The sequence below is a fragment of the Rana temporaria genome, chromosome 3 (genome assembly GCF_905171775.1).
Source record: "Rana temporaria chromosome 3, aRanTem1.1, whole genome shotgun sequence".
Lineage (NCBI taxonomy): Eukaryota > Metazoa > Chordata > Amphibia > Anura > Ranidae > Rana > Rana temporaria.
The window spans coordinates 13,999,867-14,016,276 of record NC_053491.1 but is presented as its reverse complement, the minus strand read 5'-3'; the positions used below and the strand labels follow the sequence as shown (position 1 = coordinate 14,016,276).

Here is a 16,410-nt window from a genome sequence, read left to right as displayed (position 1 = left end):
ATATATTATTATTATTATTATTATTTTATTATGATCATAAATAATTTTCCAATATTATATTATTATTATTATTATTATTATTATTATTATTATTAAATTATTATGATCATAAATAATATTCCAATATATTTTTATTATTATTATTACAATATGTTGTTATTAATCTTATTATTATTATTATTATTCATATTAATAATAATATTTTTTTATAGTATTAGTAATAATATTATCATTATTATTTCATTTAGTATTATATCATTTATTTATTCATGCCTATTTAGTACATTGACTTAACCACTTAAGCCTCGGACCTTTAGGCAGCTAAATGCCCAGGCCAGTTCTTGCGATTCGGCACTGCTTTGCTTTAACTGACAATTGCGTGGTCGTGCGACGTGGCACCCAAACAAAATTGGCGTCCTTTTTTCCCCCCACAAATAGAGCTTTCTTTTGGTGGTATTTGATCACCTCTGCAGTTTTTATTTTTTGCGCTATAAACAAAAATAGAGCGACAATTTTGAAAAAAATTCAATATTTTTTACTTTTTGCTATAATAAATATCCCTCAAAAACATATATACATTTTTTTTGTTCCTCAGTTTAGGCCGATACGTATTCTTCTACCTATTTTTGGTAAGAAAAATCGCAATAAGCGTTTATCGATTGGTTTGCGCAAAATTTATAGCGTTTACAAAATAGGGGATAGTTTTATTGCATTTTTTTATTATTTTTTTTTTTTACTACTAATCAGTGATTTTTTTCGTGACTGCGACATTATGGTGGACACTTCGGACAATTTTGACACATTTTTGGGACCATTGTCATTTTCACAGCAAAATATGCATTTAAATTGCATTGTTTATTGTGAAAATGACAGTTGCAGTTTGGGAGTTAACCACAAGCGGGCTCTGAAGGAGTTATGCTTCACCTAGTGTGTGTTTACAACTGTAGGGGGGTGTGGCTGTAGGTCTGATGTCATCGATTGTGTCTCCCTATAAAAGGGATGACACGATCGATGCAGCCGCCACAGTGAAGCACGGCGAAGCCTTGTTTACATACGGCTCTCCCCGTTCTTCAGCTCCGGGGAGCGATCGCGAGGGGACGGCTAGAAACGAATAGCCGCGCCCTTGTCCCGGATCGCTCCCCGCGGGTTTCCGACCGCCGCATGTAGCGGGGGGTCCGGATCGGACCCCCGACCCGCGGAAAGGCAGGGACGTACGTGTACGCCCATATGCCTGTATGTGCCATTCTGTGGACGTATATGTACATGCGGCGGTCGTTAAGCGGTTAATATTATCATTTCATTTAGTATTATATAATTTATTTATTTATGCCTATTTAGTACATTGACTTAAAGGTCTATTAACTTCTTGTTGCCGCAAAACACATATGTGCAGAGGCAAAAACGGACAAGTTTTCACTTTAAATATATTTAGAAAAAATATAAAGATACAAAACATGGTATAAGAGAACTTAAAAAAAAAAGGAATAATAAAGAAATTAAATACAGTGGAACCTTGGATTGCGAGCATAATCCGTTCCAGCTCGTTATCCATAGCACTCGCATATCAAAGCGAGTTTCCCCATAGAAGTCAATGGAGACGCAGATAATTTGTTCCACATTGACTTCTATTGCATGCAATACCGCATGTGGCCAGAGGTGGGGGGGGGGGCGCCGAAGCTCCATCTAGTGGGCATATTGCAGTATTTTCCTGAAGCCCCATTCACACGAATCCATTGGAGAAGCAGTTTCACCAGACAAATAGTTATGCAAACTTTTATTATGAATACACCTCATAGCTAGGGCTCATTTATGGAAACATTTCTATAGCCATTTCCCCAGCGAATCAGATCCGCCTGTCCGTTTTTCAGGCAGACCCGATCGGACCATCTACAGCTCTCTATCAAGGGGCTCACGTCAGCGGACTCCCGCCGGCATCCGAACCGGGCCGACAATAACAGATGGAGTACGTTTCCATCCGACTGTCATCCGATCCGCCAGAGGGCACGGATCCCCATACATCTGTTTTTGGCGGCCCAGATTGGATGCCGTCGGGTGTCAGCGGACACATGTGTCCATGTCTGCTCTAGACATGTGCAATTCGTTTTGTTACGAATTAATTTCTTTACGAATTTTGTCAAATTTGTTAATTTGCAAATATCCGAATTAACAAAAATGAATATTCGAAAATTCGTAAATTAGAAATTTTGTAAATTCTTAAATAAAAAAATTCAGGAAATAGGAAATTCAGAAGTTGGAGAAATTCTGAAATTCTGAAATTCAAACATTTGGAAATTAAAAAATTCTGAAATTCGAGAAATTCTGAAATTCTAAAATTCGAAAATTCAGAAGTTCGAGAAATTCAGAAATTCAGAAATTCAAACATTTGGAAATTCAGAAATTCGAGAAATTCAAAAATTCGAAAATCTGAAATAATAACTAATAATACCTTAACTATTGCTAACTATTAAATGATAGGTATTGGAATTTCCTTTCAAATTTGCCTGTTAGTGAATGTAACAAATACAAATTTATCCTAAGTTACGAATTATTCAAAATAACGAATGTTGGGGCAGATCCACAGAGCGAGTACACCAGTGTATCTACTGATACGCCGGCGTACTTTCAAATTTCCCGCGTCGTATCTTTAGTTTGAATCCTCAAACCAAGATACGACGGCATCTGGGTTCGATCCGACACGGGCCTACGGCTTCGTACGCCTTCGGATCGTAGATGCAATACTTCGGCGTCCGCTGGGTGGAGTTCTCGTCGTTTTCTGCGTCGGGTATGCAAATTGGCTATTTCCGTCGATCCACGAACGTGCGCGCGGCCGTCGCATTCTCTTACGTCGTCTCTAGTCGGCTTTTTCCGGCGTATAGTTAAAGCTGGTATTTTGCGGCGTATAGTTAGATTTGTCATGTTAAGTTTAGCTGTTGTTCCCGCGCCGAAATTTGAATTTTTTTTTTTTGCGTAAGTCGTCCGTGAATCGGAATTTACGTAAGTCCCGTCTAAGTTAAAAAAATGATGTCCTAGCGACATCATTTCGCGCAATGCACGGCGGGAAATTTCGGGACGGCGCACGCGCAGTTCATTCGGCACGTGGACAAGCTTCATTTAAATGGAACACGCCCCCTACCCGCCCAATTTGAAATCCGCCGCCAGAAATACACTACGCCGCCGTAACTTACGGCGCAAAATCGTTGAGGATTAAAAATTCCGCCAGGTAAGGTACGGCGGCGTAGCGTATCTCTGATACGCTGCGCGGATCTAATTCTATGTGGATCTGGCCCGCTGTATCTAAAGAATGAAACGTACCAAATTAATAATAATAAATAACAATAATAAAATTTGTATTATTTATTATTAATTTGTTCCGTTCCATCTGTTTAGATGTGGCATCCGTTATTTTGGATAATTCATAGCTTCGGAAAAAACGACATTTGTTATTTCAGATAAATTCGTATTCGTTGACTAACAGCCAAATTTGAAAGGAAATTCCAATACCTATCATTTAATAGTTGGCTATTATTTAGAATTTTCAACAAATTATTAATAGTAATAAATAACAATTATAATAATAATAAAAAAAAAAACGTTTTATTATTATTTATTATTAATTAGTTTCGTTCCATTTGTTTAGATGCGGCATCCGTTATTTCGGATTAATTCGTAACTTCGGATAAATTTGTATTCGTTATGTTCACTAACAGCCAAATTTGAAAGGAAATTCCAAAACCTATCATTTAATAGTTGGCTATTTTGAATTTTCAACAAATTAATAATAGTAATAAATAACAAAAATAATAATAATAAAAAACTTTTTATTATTATTTATTATTAATTAGTTCCGTTCCATTTGTTTAAAAATTTGTAAATAAAAAAAAATACGAAAATAAGAAACAAAATATGAAAATTTGACACGAAAATTATTAATAATAATAATAATAATAATAATAATAATAATAATAAATAACAACAATAATAATAATAATAAAAACGTATTATTTATTATTAATTAGTTCCGTTCCATTTGTTTAGATGCATCCGTTATTTCGGATAATTCGTAACTTCGGATAAATTCGTATTTGTTATGTTCACTAACAGCCAAATTTGATAGAAAATTCCAATACCTATAATTTAATAGTTGGTTATTATTAATTAGTTATTTTTTCAAATTTTCGGATTTTCTTTCTTATTTTCAGATTTTCTAAATTTACGAATTTACAAATTTTTGAATTTTTCAATTTATCAATTGTGATCGTTATGATCACAATTCGTAAATTCAAAAATTCGTAAATTTGAAAATCCAAAAATTCGTAAATCTGAAAATTAAAAAAAATACGAAAATAGGAAAGAAAATACAAAAATTTGACCCAAAAATGAATAAAAATAATAATAAAAACTTTTTATTATTATTTATTATAAATTAGTTCTGGTCCATTTGTTTAGATGCGGCATCCGTTATTTCGGATAATTCGTAGCTTCGGATAAATTCATATTCATTACATTCACTAACAGACAAATTTGAAAGGAAATTCCAATACCTATAATTTAATAGTTGGCTATTATTTTGAATTTTCAACAACTTAAAGCGGGGGTTCACCCTATCAACGAAAAAAAAATTTTTTTTTTTCTTTTACCATAAAATCAGGCATTGTAGCGCGAGCTACAGTATGCCTGTCCCGAATTTTTTACCCCCGTACTCACCTTGTACGCGTAGATCGAAGATACCGGGGAATGGGCGTGCCTATGGAGACGGAGGATGATTGACGGCCGGCTCTGGCGCGTCACGCTTCTCCGGAAATAGCCGAAATAGGCTTGGCTCTTCACGACGCGTGCGCATAGCCTGTGCGCAGGCGCCGTGAAGAGCCGAGACCTACTCCGGCTGTCTTCGGGGAGAGTGACGTGCCAGGGCCGGCCGTCAATCATCCTCCCTCTCCATAGGCACGCCCATTCCCCGCGGGAGCCGAAATCTACGATCTCCGATTACAAGGCGAGTCCGGGGTTAAAAAAATCGGGACAGGCATACTGTAGCTCGCGCTACAATGCCTGTCTCGATGGTAAAATCGTGTCGGGGGGGGGGTGAACTACCGCTTTAATAATAATAATTAATAACAGTAATAATAAAAACTTTTTATTATTATTTATTATTAATTAGTTCCATATTAGTTCCATATTTTGGATAATTCGTAACTTTGGATAAATTTGTATTCATTACATTCACTAACAGCCAAATTTGAAAGGAAATTCCAATAACTATAATTTAATAGTTAGTTATTATTAGTTAGTTATTCTTTCAAATTTTCGGATTTTCTTTCTTATTTTCGGATTTTCTAAATTTTTAATTTTTAATTTTTGAATTTACGAATTGTGATCGTTATAATCACAGGGCCAGATTCAGGTACAAAAGCGGCGGTGTAACGTATCGCATTTACGTTACACCGCCGCAAGTTTTACGGGGAAGTGCTTGATTCACAAAGCACTTGCCTGTAAAGTTGCGGCGGCGTAGCGTAAATCCGCCCGGCGCAGGCCCGCCTAATTCAAATGATCCGGGTAGGGGGCGTGGATCATTTAAATTAGGCGCGTTCCCGCGCCGATCGTACTGTGCATGCGCCGTCCCTAAAATTTCCCGACGTGCATTGCGCTAAATGTTGTCGCAAGAACGTCATTGGTTTCGGCGTTAACGTAAATGGCATCCAGCGCCATTCACAGACGACTTACGCAAACTACGTTAAATTTCAAATTTCGACGCGGAAACGATGGCCATACTTAACATTGGCTATGCCACCTAGGGGGCAGCTTTATCTTTTTACGCCGCTAACCTCTTACGGAAACGGCGTACATTTACTGCGACGGGCAAGCGTACGTTCGTGAATCGGCGTAACGACTCATTTGCATATTCTACGCCGACCGCAATGGAAGCGCCACCTAGCGGCCAGCGTAAATACTGCAGCCTTTTTGGGGGGGGGGGGGGGGCAGTGGGTACCTTGTTTTGACAGGTACCCAGCTCCCACGTCTGCTTGGTGACTCCTCCTCCCCTCCCTCCCTGAAATCTTCTGTCACGTCACAAGTCCCAGAAGATTGTGCGGCCATTCAGGAGCCGTAGCGCAACTCACGCATGCGCAGTGCGCACCCCGGCTGTAAGGTCGCAAGCTGTCGCAGCCAGGCGCCCACAGTAGTAATGCCGGCGCCGCGGACAGGCGGGGGGGGGGAGAGGAGTAAGGCTTCAGGCGTGGAACAGGCGAGTGTCTGTTTATTTAAAGTCAACAGATACACTTTTTGTAGCCGATGACTTTTATGCCTCATGGCCCACGGACTTTTTTACAGCAGCTTTTAGGAGCGTTTTTCACAGATTAAAATGCCTCTTCATGTTAGCCTAGAGTCTCATGCCCACCAAGGCATTTAGGAGCTGTAAGTGGCATAGGCGAACCCCCGCACCACAAAAAAAGGTGTGGCCCCCCCCCCCCCAAGATCCATACCAGACCCTTATCCTAGCACGCAGCCCAGTAGGTCAGGAAAGGGGGGGCGAGTGAGCACCCCCCCCCATGGACCATACCAGGCCACATGCCCTCAACATGGGGGCAGGGGAGGGCTGGCAGCCTTAGGCCTGGGGGGAAAGTCCAGTCTAGTGGCCCATAGAGTGTGGAAAAGTGATGGATCGAGGAAAACAGTCTAAGATTTTTCAGGATCACAAGAGTCCGCACAGAGCCTACCCTTACATCAGAGTCCGCACAGAGGCTCCCTTTACATCAAAGTCCGCACAGAGCCCCACTTACATCAGAGTCCGAACAGAGGCCCCCCTTACATCATAGTCCGCACAGAGGCCCCCCTTACATCATAGTCCGCACAGAGGCCCCCCTTACATCAGAGTCCACACAGAGGCCCCCCTTACATCAGAGTCCGCACAGAGGCCCCCCTTACATCAGAGTCCGCACAGAGGCCCCCCTTACATCAGAGTCCACACAGAGGCCCCCCCTTACATCAGAGTCTGCACAGAGGCCCCCCTTACATCAGAGTCTGCACAGAGGCCCCCCCTTACATCAGAGTCTGCACAGAGGCCCCCCTTACATCAGAGTCCGCACAGAGCCTCCCCTTACATCAGAGTCCGCACAGAACCCATATACATCAGATCTGATGTAAGGGGTATTCTGGGAAACTTGATTTAAGGGTGCATGCTGTGGACTATTGTGTAAAGAGGGTCTCTGCTCACCAAAGCCTGCCCGCTCCTCCCCTTTAACAAAGTCCACAGAGGACCCCTTTTTATACACTGGGAGGCAGGAGAAACTAGAGAGGGTGAGCTTACCAGGATGGAGGCTGAGGCGCAGGCAGGCTGTCTGATGCTTTTTTGGGTTCAAACTTCCTGTCCAGTGCCAACACATGCCCGGGGAGTGTGGGCGGGGCAGACTCAGAAGGAGGAGGAGCTGATGAGCTCTATCTCTCCTTGTGTCTGTGCAGAGAGAGAAGGGGATGTCAGCGCTGGTGTGCGCTGAGGCTGAGCTATGTGTGAGATGAGACATAGCTCAGCTCTGCAGCCATCTACCTCAGAGCTGACACAGGCATGGCTGCACAGTGGGAGGTGAGCAGCGGCCGTGACCTGTGTTAACAGAGCTCCAGCAGGCATATTCCTGCTCTGCAAAAACAGCATTTGGTAGTGGCTGTTGGTGGCTGTGCAGTCACCAGCCCGGGTGGAGATTTCCACCCTGCCCCTCCTGCCAGCCCTCCCCTGATGGTGCTTTGGGGCGGGCGTGGACTTTTCAGAATTTGGAAGCCCCCTTTAACAAGGGGGCCCCCATATCCCGGCCCCCCACCCTAGGTGAATAAGTATGGGGTACATGGTACCCCAACCCATTCACCTAAAAAAAAGTGTCAAAAATAAACACACTACACAGAGTATTAAATTATTTTATTAAGGCAGCTCTGGCTTTTTTCCCTCTTCTGGCGACATTTTCTCCCTCTGACGGTCCTTGTCCCCTCTCTGCGCTGTCCTGCGCTGTCCTCTCTCTCCGGGAAGAAGACCCAGCAAAAGAGCAGAAGACGGCAAAGAGAAAGGACAGCACAGAGAGGGGACAGCGCAGAGAGGGGGCAGCGAAGAGAGGGGGCAGCGAAGAGAGGGGGCAGTGAAGAGAGAGGACAGAGAAGAGAGGACAGAGAAGAGAGAGGACAGCAAAGAGAGAGGACAGAGAAGAGAGAGGACAGCAAAGAGAGAGGACAGCGCAGAGAGAGGGCAGCGCAGAGAGAGGGCAGCGCAGAGAGAGGGCAGCGCAGAGAGAGGGCAGCGAAGAGAGGGGGCAGCGAAGAGAGAGGACAGCGCAGAGAGAGGACAGCGCAGAGAGAGGGCAGCGCAGAGAGAGGGCAGCGCAGAGAGAGGACAGCCCAGAGAGGGGGCAGCAAAAATAGAGGACAGCGCAGAGAGGGGACAGCGCAGAGAGGGGACAGCGCAGAGAGGGGACAGCGCAGAGAGGGGACAGCGCAGAGAGAGGGCAGCGCAGAGAGGGGGCAGCGAAAATAGAGGACAGCGCAGAGAGAGGACAGCGCAGAGAGGGGACAGCGCAGAGAGGGGACAGCGCAGAGAGGGGACAGCGCAGAGAGGGGACAGCGCAGAGAGGGGACAGCGCAGAGAGAGGGCAGCGCAGAGAGGGGACAGCGCAGAGAGGGGACAGCGCAGAGAGGGGACAGCGCAGAGAGAGGACAGCGCAGAGAGAGGGCAGCGCAGAGAGGGGACAGCGAAGAGAGGGGACAGCGAAGAGAGAGGACAGCACAACCGCAGAGAGGGGACAGCGCAGAGAGAGGACAGCGCAGAGAGGGGACAGCGCAGAGAGGGGACAGCGCAGAGAGGGGACAGCGCAGAGAGGGGACAGCGCAGAGAGGGGACAGCGAAGAGAGGGGACAGCGCAGAGAGAGGACAGCAAAGAGAGGGGACAGCAAAGAGAGGTCCCCTCTCTGCGCTGTCCCCTCTCTGAGCTGTCCCCTCTCTGAGCTGTTCCCTCTCTGAGCTGTCCCCTCTCTCCGGGAAGAGGACCCAGCAAAAGAGCAGAAGACGGCAAACAGAGAGGACAGCGCAGAGAGAGACAGCAAAGAAGGGGGCAGCAAAGAGAGAGGGCAGCGAAGAGAGAGGGCAGCGAAGAGAGAGGACAGCGAAGAGAGAGGACAGCGAAGAGAGAGGAGAGCGAAGAGAGAGGACAGCGCAGAGAGAGGACAGCGCAGAGAGAGGACAGCGCAGAGAGAGGACAGCGCAGAGAGGAGACAGCAAAGAAGGGGGCAGCAAAGAGAGAGGGCAGCGAAGAGAGAGGACAGCGAAGAGAGAGGACAGCGAAGAGAGAGGACAGCGCAGAGAGAGGACAGCGCAGAGAGAGGACAGCGCAGAGAGAGGACAGCGCAGAGAGAGGACATCGAAGAGAGAGGACAGCGCAGAGAGGGGACAGCAAATAGAGGGGACAGCGCAGAGAGAGGACAGTGCAGAGAGGGGACAGCGAACAGAGAGGACAGCGCAGAGAAAGGACAACAAAAAGAGGGGACAGCGCAGAGAGGGGACAGCGCAGAGAGGGGACAGCGCAGAGAGGGGACAGCGCAGAGAGGGGACAGCGAAGAGAGAGGACAGCGAAGAGAGAGGACAGCGCAGAGAGAAAGGACAGTGCAGAGAGAGGACAGCGAAGAGAGGGGACAGCGAAGAGAGAGGACAGCGAAGAGAGGGGACAGCGCAGAGAGAGGACAGCGAAGAGAGAGGACAGCGAAGAGAGAGGACAGCGAAGAGAGAGGAGAGCGAAGAGAGAGGACAGCGCAGAGAGAGGACAGCGCAGAGAGAGGACAGCGCAGAGAGAGGACAGCGCAGAGAGAGGACAGCGCAGAGAGGAGACAGCAAAGAAGGGGGCAGCAAAGAGAGAGGGCAGCGAAGAGAGAGGACAGCGAAGAGAGAGGACAGCGCAGAGAGAGGACAGCGCAGAGAGAGGACAGCGCAGAGAGAGGACATCGAAGAGAGAGGACAGCGCAGAGAGGGGACAGCAAATAGAGGGGACAGCGCAGAGAGAGGACAGTGCAGAGAGGGGACAGCGAACAGAGAGGACAGCGCAGAGAAAGGACAACAAAAAGAGGGGACAGCGCAGAGAGGGGACAGCGCAGAGAGGGGACAGCGCAGAGAGGGGACAGCGCAGAGAGGGGACAGCGCAGAGAGGGGACAGCGCAGAGAGGGGACAGCGAAGAGAGAGGACAGCGAAGAGAGAGGACAGCGCAGAGAGAAAGGACAGTGCAGAGAGAGGACAGCGAAGAGAGGGGACAGCGAAGAGAGAGGACAGCGAAGAGAGGGGACAGCGCAGAGAGGGGACAGCAAAGAGAGAGGACAGAGCAGAGAGGGGACAGCAAAGAGAGAGGACAGAGCAGAAAGGGGACAGCGAAGAGAGGGGACGGCGCAGAGAGGGGACGGCGCAGAGAGGGGACGGCGCAGAGAGAGGACAGCGCAGAGAGAGGACAGCACAGAGAGAGTGCAGCGCAGAGAGGGGACAGCGAAGAGAGAGGACAGCGCAGAAGGAAAGGACAGCAAAGAGAGGGGACAGAGCAGAGAGGGGACAGAGCAGAGAGGGGACAGAGCAGAGAGGGGACAGCGCAGAGAGAAAGGACAACGAAGAGAGAGGACAAGGATCGGCAGAGGGAGAAGACGTCGCCAGAAGAGGGAAAAGAACCAGAGCTGCCTTAATAAAAATAATAAAATATATAATAATAAAATATTTTAAAACCCTGTGTAGTGTGTTCATTTTTGACACTTTTGTTTTTTAGGTGAATGGGTAGGGGTACCATGTACCCCATACTTATTCACCTAGGGTGGGGGACCGGGATCTGGGGGGGCCCTTGTTAAAGGGGGATTCCAGATTCCGATAAGTCCCCGCCCGCAGACCCCGACAACCACTGGGCAAGGGTTGTCGGGAAGAGGCCCTTGTCCTCATCAATATGGGGACAAGGTGCTTTAGGAGTGGGGGGGGGGCGGGCGCAGGGCCATTTTTTTTACAGCCCGTTTAAAACGTCCGTGGGTATGAGGCCTTAATAAACACAGAACCGGGTGGAACTCAGCTTTGTTTTAGAAGAGAAAACAATCTAAAGGACATTCGTTTTTGCCCAAATCACACAGAACGATCGAATGTACATGATTTTTTTTTTTATATATAAATACACCAAGAAGTGTGTTCAATTCTAATCTCAGTCTGGCCTCTGTGACTGGCAGGACACAACTTTGAAGCTCTGTACTGATTATTTTTTATAGTTCTTTTTTGTGGATTGGTGTCCAAAACTGGAATGCAATTTAAAGGTGAGACATGATTATATCTTACATCAGGTAGAATACCCTTAGTATATTTTTGGTTAGTGTGATGGTAAAACGCTGGCCATTGACACACTTTGAAAGATACACTCTATTACCAAAAGTATTGGGACGCCGGCCTTTACACGCACATATAGTAGATTCACAAAGAGTTAGGCTGGCTTATCTACAGATAAGCCGACCTAACTCTGAATCTAACCCGGCCTATGTTTAAGTGTATTCTCAAACAGAGATACACTTAAACATACCTAAGATAGGCTGGCTTGCGCCATTCTATCTTAGGTTGCAATATTTCTTTTGGCCGCTAGGTGGCGCTTACATTGCGGCCGGCCTAGAATATGGAAATGAGGGGATACGACGATTCACGACGATTCACAAGCGTACGCTGGGCCTACACCGTCGCATTACGTCGTTTTCGTACGCGATAGTCCGCCTAAAGTTATTTCACCTAGGAGGTGGAATAACAATGTTAAGTATGGCCGCCGTTCCCGCCGCGAGGTTCGATTTTTTTACGTCGTTTGCGCAAGTCGTCCGCGAATCGGGATTTACGTTGTTTACGTACGCGTCTAAATCAATAGGCCCGTACGGCCTACTTAGCCGCAATGCGCACTGGGAAATGTAGTCGCCCGGCCCATGCGCAGTGTAAAAAACGTCAAAAAACGTGAGGTCAAGCCTCATTTCCATACAACACGCCCCCCTCCCAGTCATTTGAATTAGGCGCGCTTATGCCCGCTTGTTTTAGGCTACGCCGCCGAAAATTTGAAGGTAAGTGGTTTGAGAATCACTAATAGCCTAAATAATTTAAGGCGGTGTAGCCTAAAAAGAGTAGGCTAGGCCGTCCTAATTTTAGGCGCCCGTACGTGAATCTACCCAATAAACTCTAACGGCACCCCAGTCTTAGTCCGTATGGTTCAATATTGAGTTGGCCCTGCCCTTTGCAGCTGTAACAGCTTCAGCTCTTCTGGGAAGGCCGTCCACAAGGTTTAGGGGTGTGTCTATGGGAAGGCCGTCCACAAGGTTTAGGGGTGTGTCTATGGGAAGGCCATCCACAAGGTTTAGGAGGGTGTCTATGGGAAGGCCGTTCACAAGGTTTAGGGGTGTGTCTATGGGAAGGCCGTCCACAAGGTTTAGGGGTGTGTCTATGGGAAGGCCGTCCACAAGGTTTAGGGGTGTGTCTATGGGAAGGCCGTCCACAAGGTTTAGGGGTGTGTCTACAGGAAGGCTGTCCACAAGGTTTAGGGGTGTGTCTATGGGAAGGCCGTCCACAAGGTTTAGGGGTGTGTCTATGGGAAGGTCGTCCACAAGGTTTAAGGGTGTGTCTATGGGAAGGCCGTCCACAAGGTTTAGGGGTGTGTCTATGGGAAGGCCGTCCACAAGGTTTAGGAGGGTGTCTATGGGAAGGCCGTCCACAAGGTTTAGGGGTGTGTCTATGGGAAGGCCGTCCACAAGGTTTAGGAGGGTGTCTATGGGAAGGCCGTCCACAAGGTTTAGGGGTGTGTCTATGGGAAGGCTGTCCACAAGGTTTAGGGGTGTGTCTATGGGAAGGCCGTCCACAAGGTTTAGGAGTGTCTATGGGAATGTTTGACCATTCTTCCAGAAGGGCATTTGTGAGGTCAGGCACTGATGTTGGATGAGAATGCCTGGCTTGCACTCTCCACTCTAATTCATCCCAAATGGCGCCCCCACCTCTGCAGGTGCCTGGGTGCAATGCACCCTGTATAGGATCGGCCCGCATCTTCTAATTGATGTCTATGGCAGCTGGGTCCCGGGAGGCTCTGAATGCTGTAAGGGCCCCTTGTACGGCCCTATGTATGACCTGAATATCATTAGGCTGATGTGCGGAAAGTCACCTTCTAATACAATGTTTGCTTCCACAGAAGAGGACAGCAGACGCCCCCGATGGAGGAGGATCCGGGAGCAGTGGTGATGACAGCGATGATGAAGATGACAGCGATGAGGATGACAGCAATGATGATGATGATGATGAGGACGAAGAAGAGGCAGATGAACCGTTATCCTTAGAGTGGCCAGATACCAAAAGAAAGCAAATAACCTACCTACTCCTCCTGCCGATCGTGTTCCCTCTGTGGCTCACCGTACCCGATGTTAGAAGCCCGGTAAGATATTTTTAATGGCTGAATCTATCAATTTAGATCCGGGGACTCAGGGCCGGCCCTATGATGGGACCGGGTGGTACCATGGGTAACAGGCAGCACTTTTAGGGGGGCAGCATTCTGCCACCCGCAAGACAGCCCACTCCTCTGCCTGTGATGACACTCACAGCCGGAGGGGAGCAGTCTGCGAAAAGCAGGCGCCGCTCCCTCTGAGGAACCTGTTGTGCCGAGAATGGTTGCCCGTCGGAATCTGTTCCCCCTACCTCTCGGCTCCGATCGGAACTCCGCCTCTCCAGCCCTCTGCATTGCCGCTCCCTCCTACTCTACCCACAAATTCTTATGATCCTAATACCGCCCCGTCCCCGTGCGTGTCCCCGGTACAATGTTATTACTCATTATGGCAGATTGGATAGCAGCGTTTGCCCCCGGGAGACAGCCTGTGTACAGGATATATCTATACCTATGCCTATGTGGTTCGGATGACTTTGACTATTTTCCTCTTGTCTGTCCTGAAGAAGCCTTATGGCGAAACGCGTAGACGCACAGGGGACATTTATAGGCAACATACATACTTGACATCTTGTATGGTTTTCTTTTTAATGTTGTTTTATGTAACTACTTTGTAATAAAATTATATATTTTTTACTATTCCTGTCTGTGTTGCCTATAAAGTCCGACCATTGGTTGCTTTCCTTAAGCAATTTTGTCTTTATCACATGAATAGAGCCATGACAGGTCCTCTTTATACATGTATAGAGCCATGACGTGATTTTTTTTGGGGGGGAGGGGCAGCATTTCATTCTTGGTCCCAGGCAGCACAATGTCTTGGGCCGGCACTGCAGGGACTCAATTTCATTGCAGGCCGCATCAGCATTATGGTTGCCCTCAAATGACCAGGTGTATCTGTAAGACTAGAGGTCCAGTGCCCCCCATCCTCCATATATCAGATGTCAATACCCCCCCTGATCGGAAGTCAAGAGTCCCCACCCTTCTAAACATCACAGTGCACCCTCCTTAGCTTGTGCAGCTGCTGGAAAGAAGCTGGGGGTGGAGCTGGGTAGTAGAAAGTGCAGGGTCTGAAGGAGGACCAGAGGAGGGTGGGAGTCAGCTAATGCTGGAACCATGGGATGTGGAAATGAGGGGGTAGATTAGCAGGAGGAGTTCTGTCCTTCTCTTTGCTGCCAATTTCTGAGATGGGTGGGGGACATATGAGCCCCTCTGTGGCTGCACGGAGAAGCGTAGGCTCTGGGGGTGAAGTTCTGTCCTTCTCTCAGGGGGTGCCGCAGCTGCAGGAGAGGTGCAAATGCACTATTAAATGGCCAAGCGGCCTGGATTCACCCTACAAGCCTTGTGTTTGGCACATGTACTTCCACTTTTTTCCTAAGTATAGACCACACCCCTCCCTTAGTCTAGACCCCCTCCCTTAGTACAGACCCCCCTTCACTAAGTATAGTCCCCCTCAGTGCAGACACCCCTCTGCCGGGTGGCTCCTGTGTATGTCCCCCCCACCCCCCCCACCCCCCAGCGACACCATACAGTTTTGAAGCCATCAGTTCCAAAAACTGGGGGGTCAGTGCAATAGCCATCATCATTGGGGTCAGCGCAATATCCATCATCATGGGGGGGTGGGGTCAGTCCAATACCCATCATCATGGGGGGGGGTCAGTCCAATACTCATCATCATGGGAGGTCAGCGCAATACCCATCATCATGGGGGGGGCTCAGTCCAATACCCATCATCATGGGGGGGGGTCAGTCCAATACTCATCATCATGGGAGGTCAGTGCACTACCTATCCATCATGGGAGGTCAGTGCAATACCCATCCATCATGGGAGGTCAGTGCAATACCCATCCATCATGGGAGGTCAGTGCAATACCCATCCATCATGGGAGGTCAGTGCAATACCCATCATCATGGGGCGGGGGGGGGTGTCAGTCCAATACCCATCATCATGGGGGGGGGGGGGGGTCAGTCCATTACCCATCATTATGGGAGGTCAGTGCAATACCCATCATCATGGGGGGGTGGTTTCAGTCCAATACCCATCATCATGGGGGGGTGGTGTCAGTCCAATACCCATCATCATGGGGGGGAGTCAGTCCAATACCCATCATCATGGGGGTGGGGATCAGTCCAATACCCATCTTCATGGGGGGTCAGTCCAATACCCATCATTATGGCAGGTCAGCACAATACCCATCATCATGTGGGTTTAGCGCAATACCCGTCATTATGTGGGGGTTAGCGCAATACCAGTTATCATGGCGTTCTCTTTCTGTTCTGTGTTTACAGGGGAATGTAGCAATGCTACAGAATAATTTATAAATAAAAATAAAAAAACTTCTTTCATCTTTATTTTTTAGAAATCAAGGAATTTATTTGGCTTCACATTTTTGGCCTCTATTATGTGGATCGCTATCTTCTCATATCTCATGGTGTGGTGGGCACATCAGGTGAGTACACCCCACGGGATGCCTTGTTTAGGTGAATGTGGATGAAGATTTCTCAAGAATTGTGAATTTAATGGACAAAATAATGTGGGTTCAATTATTAATTTTTAATGCTGAGCACCTTATTTCATGTAAAAATAATATTAATACATTATAGCAGGTCTGATGTATTATGGAAATGTTATAGATAGGCAACTCTTATCCTCATATTGATTAGTGGTTCCAAATTATTAATAACTACTGCAGTAGGGAACAGACACAAAAAGATACACTCAGCATCTGTTCTGTTTATTCGACTCAGTTGAAGGTTTTTATACACACGATTACGTAGGAATCACATTAATATTACAATTGTACCTTTATGGTAACAGGGGGCGTAACATTGGCAGGCTAATTCTAATCAGGACTTGAAAGAATGCAAACATTATTCGTGGCGTGTGCAATACATAGGCACTGGGCCAGATTCTCGTACTTTTCTCGCGGCCATAGCGCAAGCCATTTACACTACGCCGCCCCAACTTACTGGAGCAAGTGCCGTATT

General features: G+C 47.3%; 1 protein-coding gene across 2 annotated transcripts in view; it reads left to right on the top strand.

The window, feature by feature from the left end:
- Positions 1-16,410, top strand: part of SLC24A1 (solute carrier family 24 member 1) — a 144,216-nt gene that overhangs the window by 109,214 nt on the left and 18,592 nt on the right. For both annotated transcript variants that reach the window (XM_040342275.1, XM_040342274.1), the window contains 2 exons: positions 13,180-13,419; positions 15,783-15,872. In XM_040342275.1, the coding sequence (XP_040198209.1) occupies positions 13,180-13,419; positions 15,783-15,872 (330 nt within the window). The remainder of the gene's footprint in view (positions 1-13,179; positions 13,420-15,782; positions 15,873-16,410) is intronic.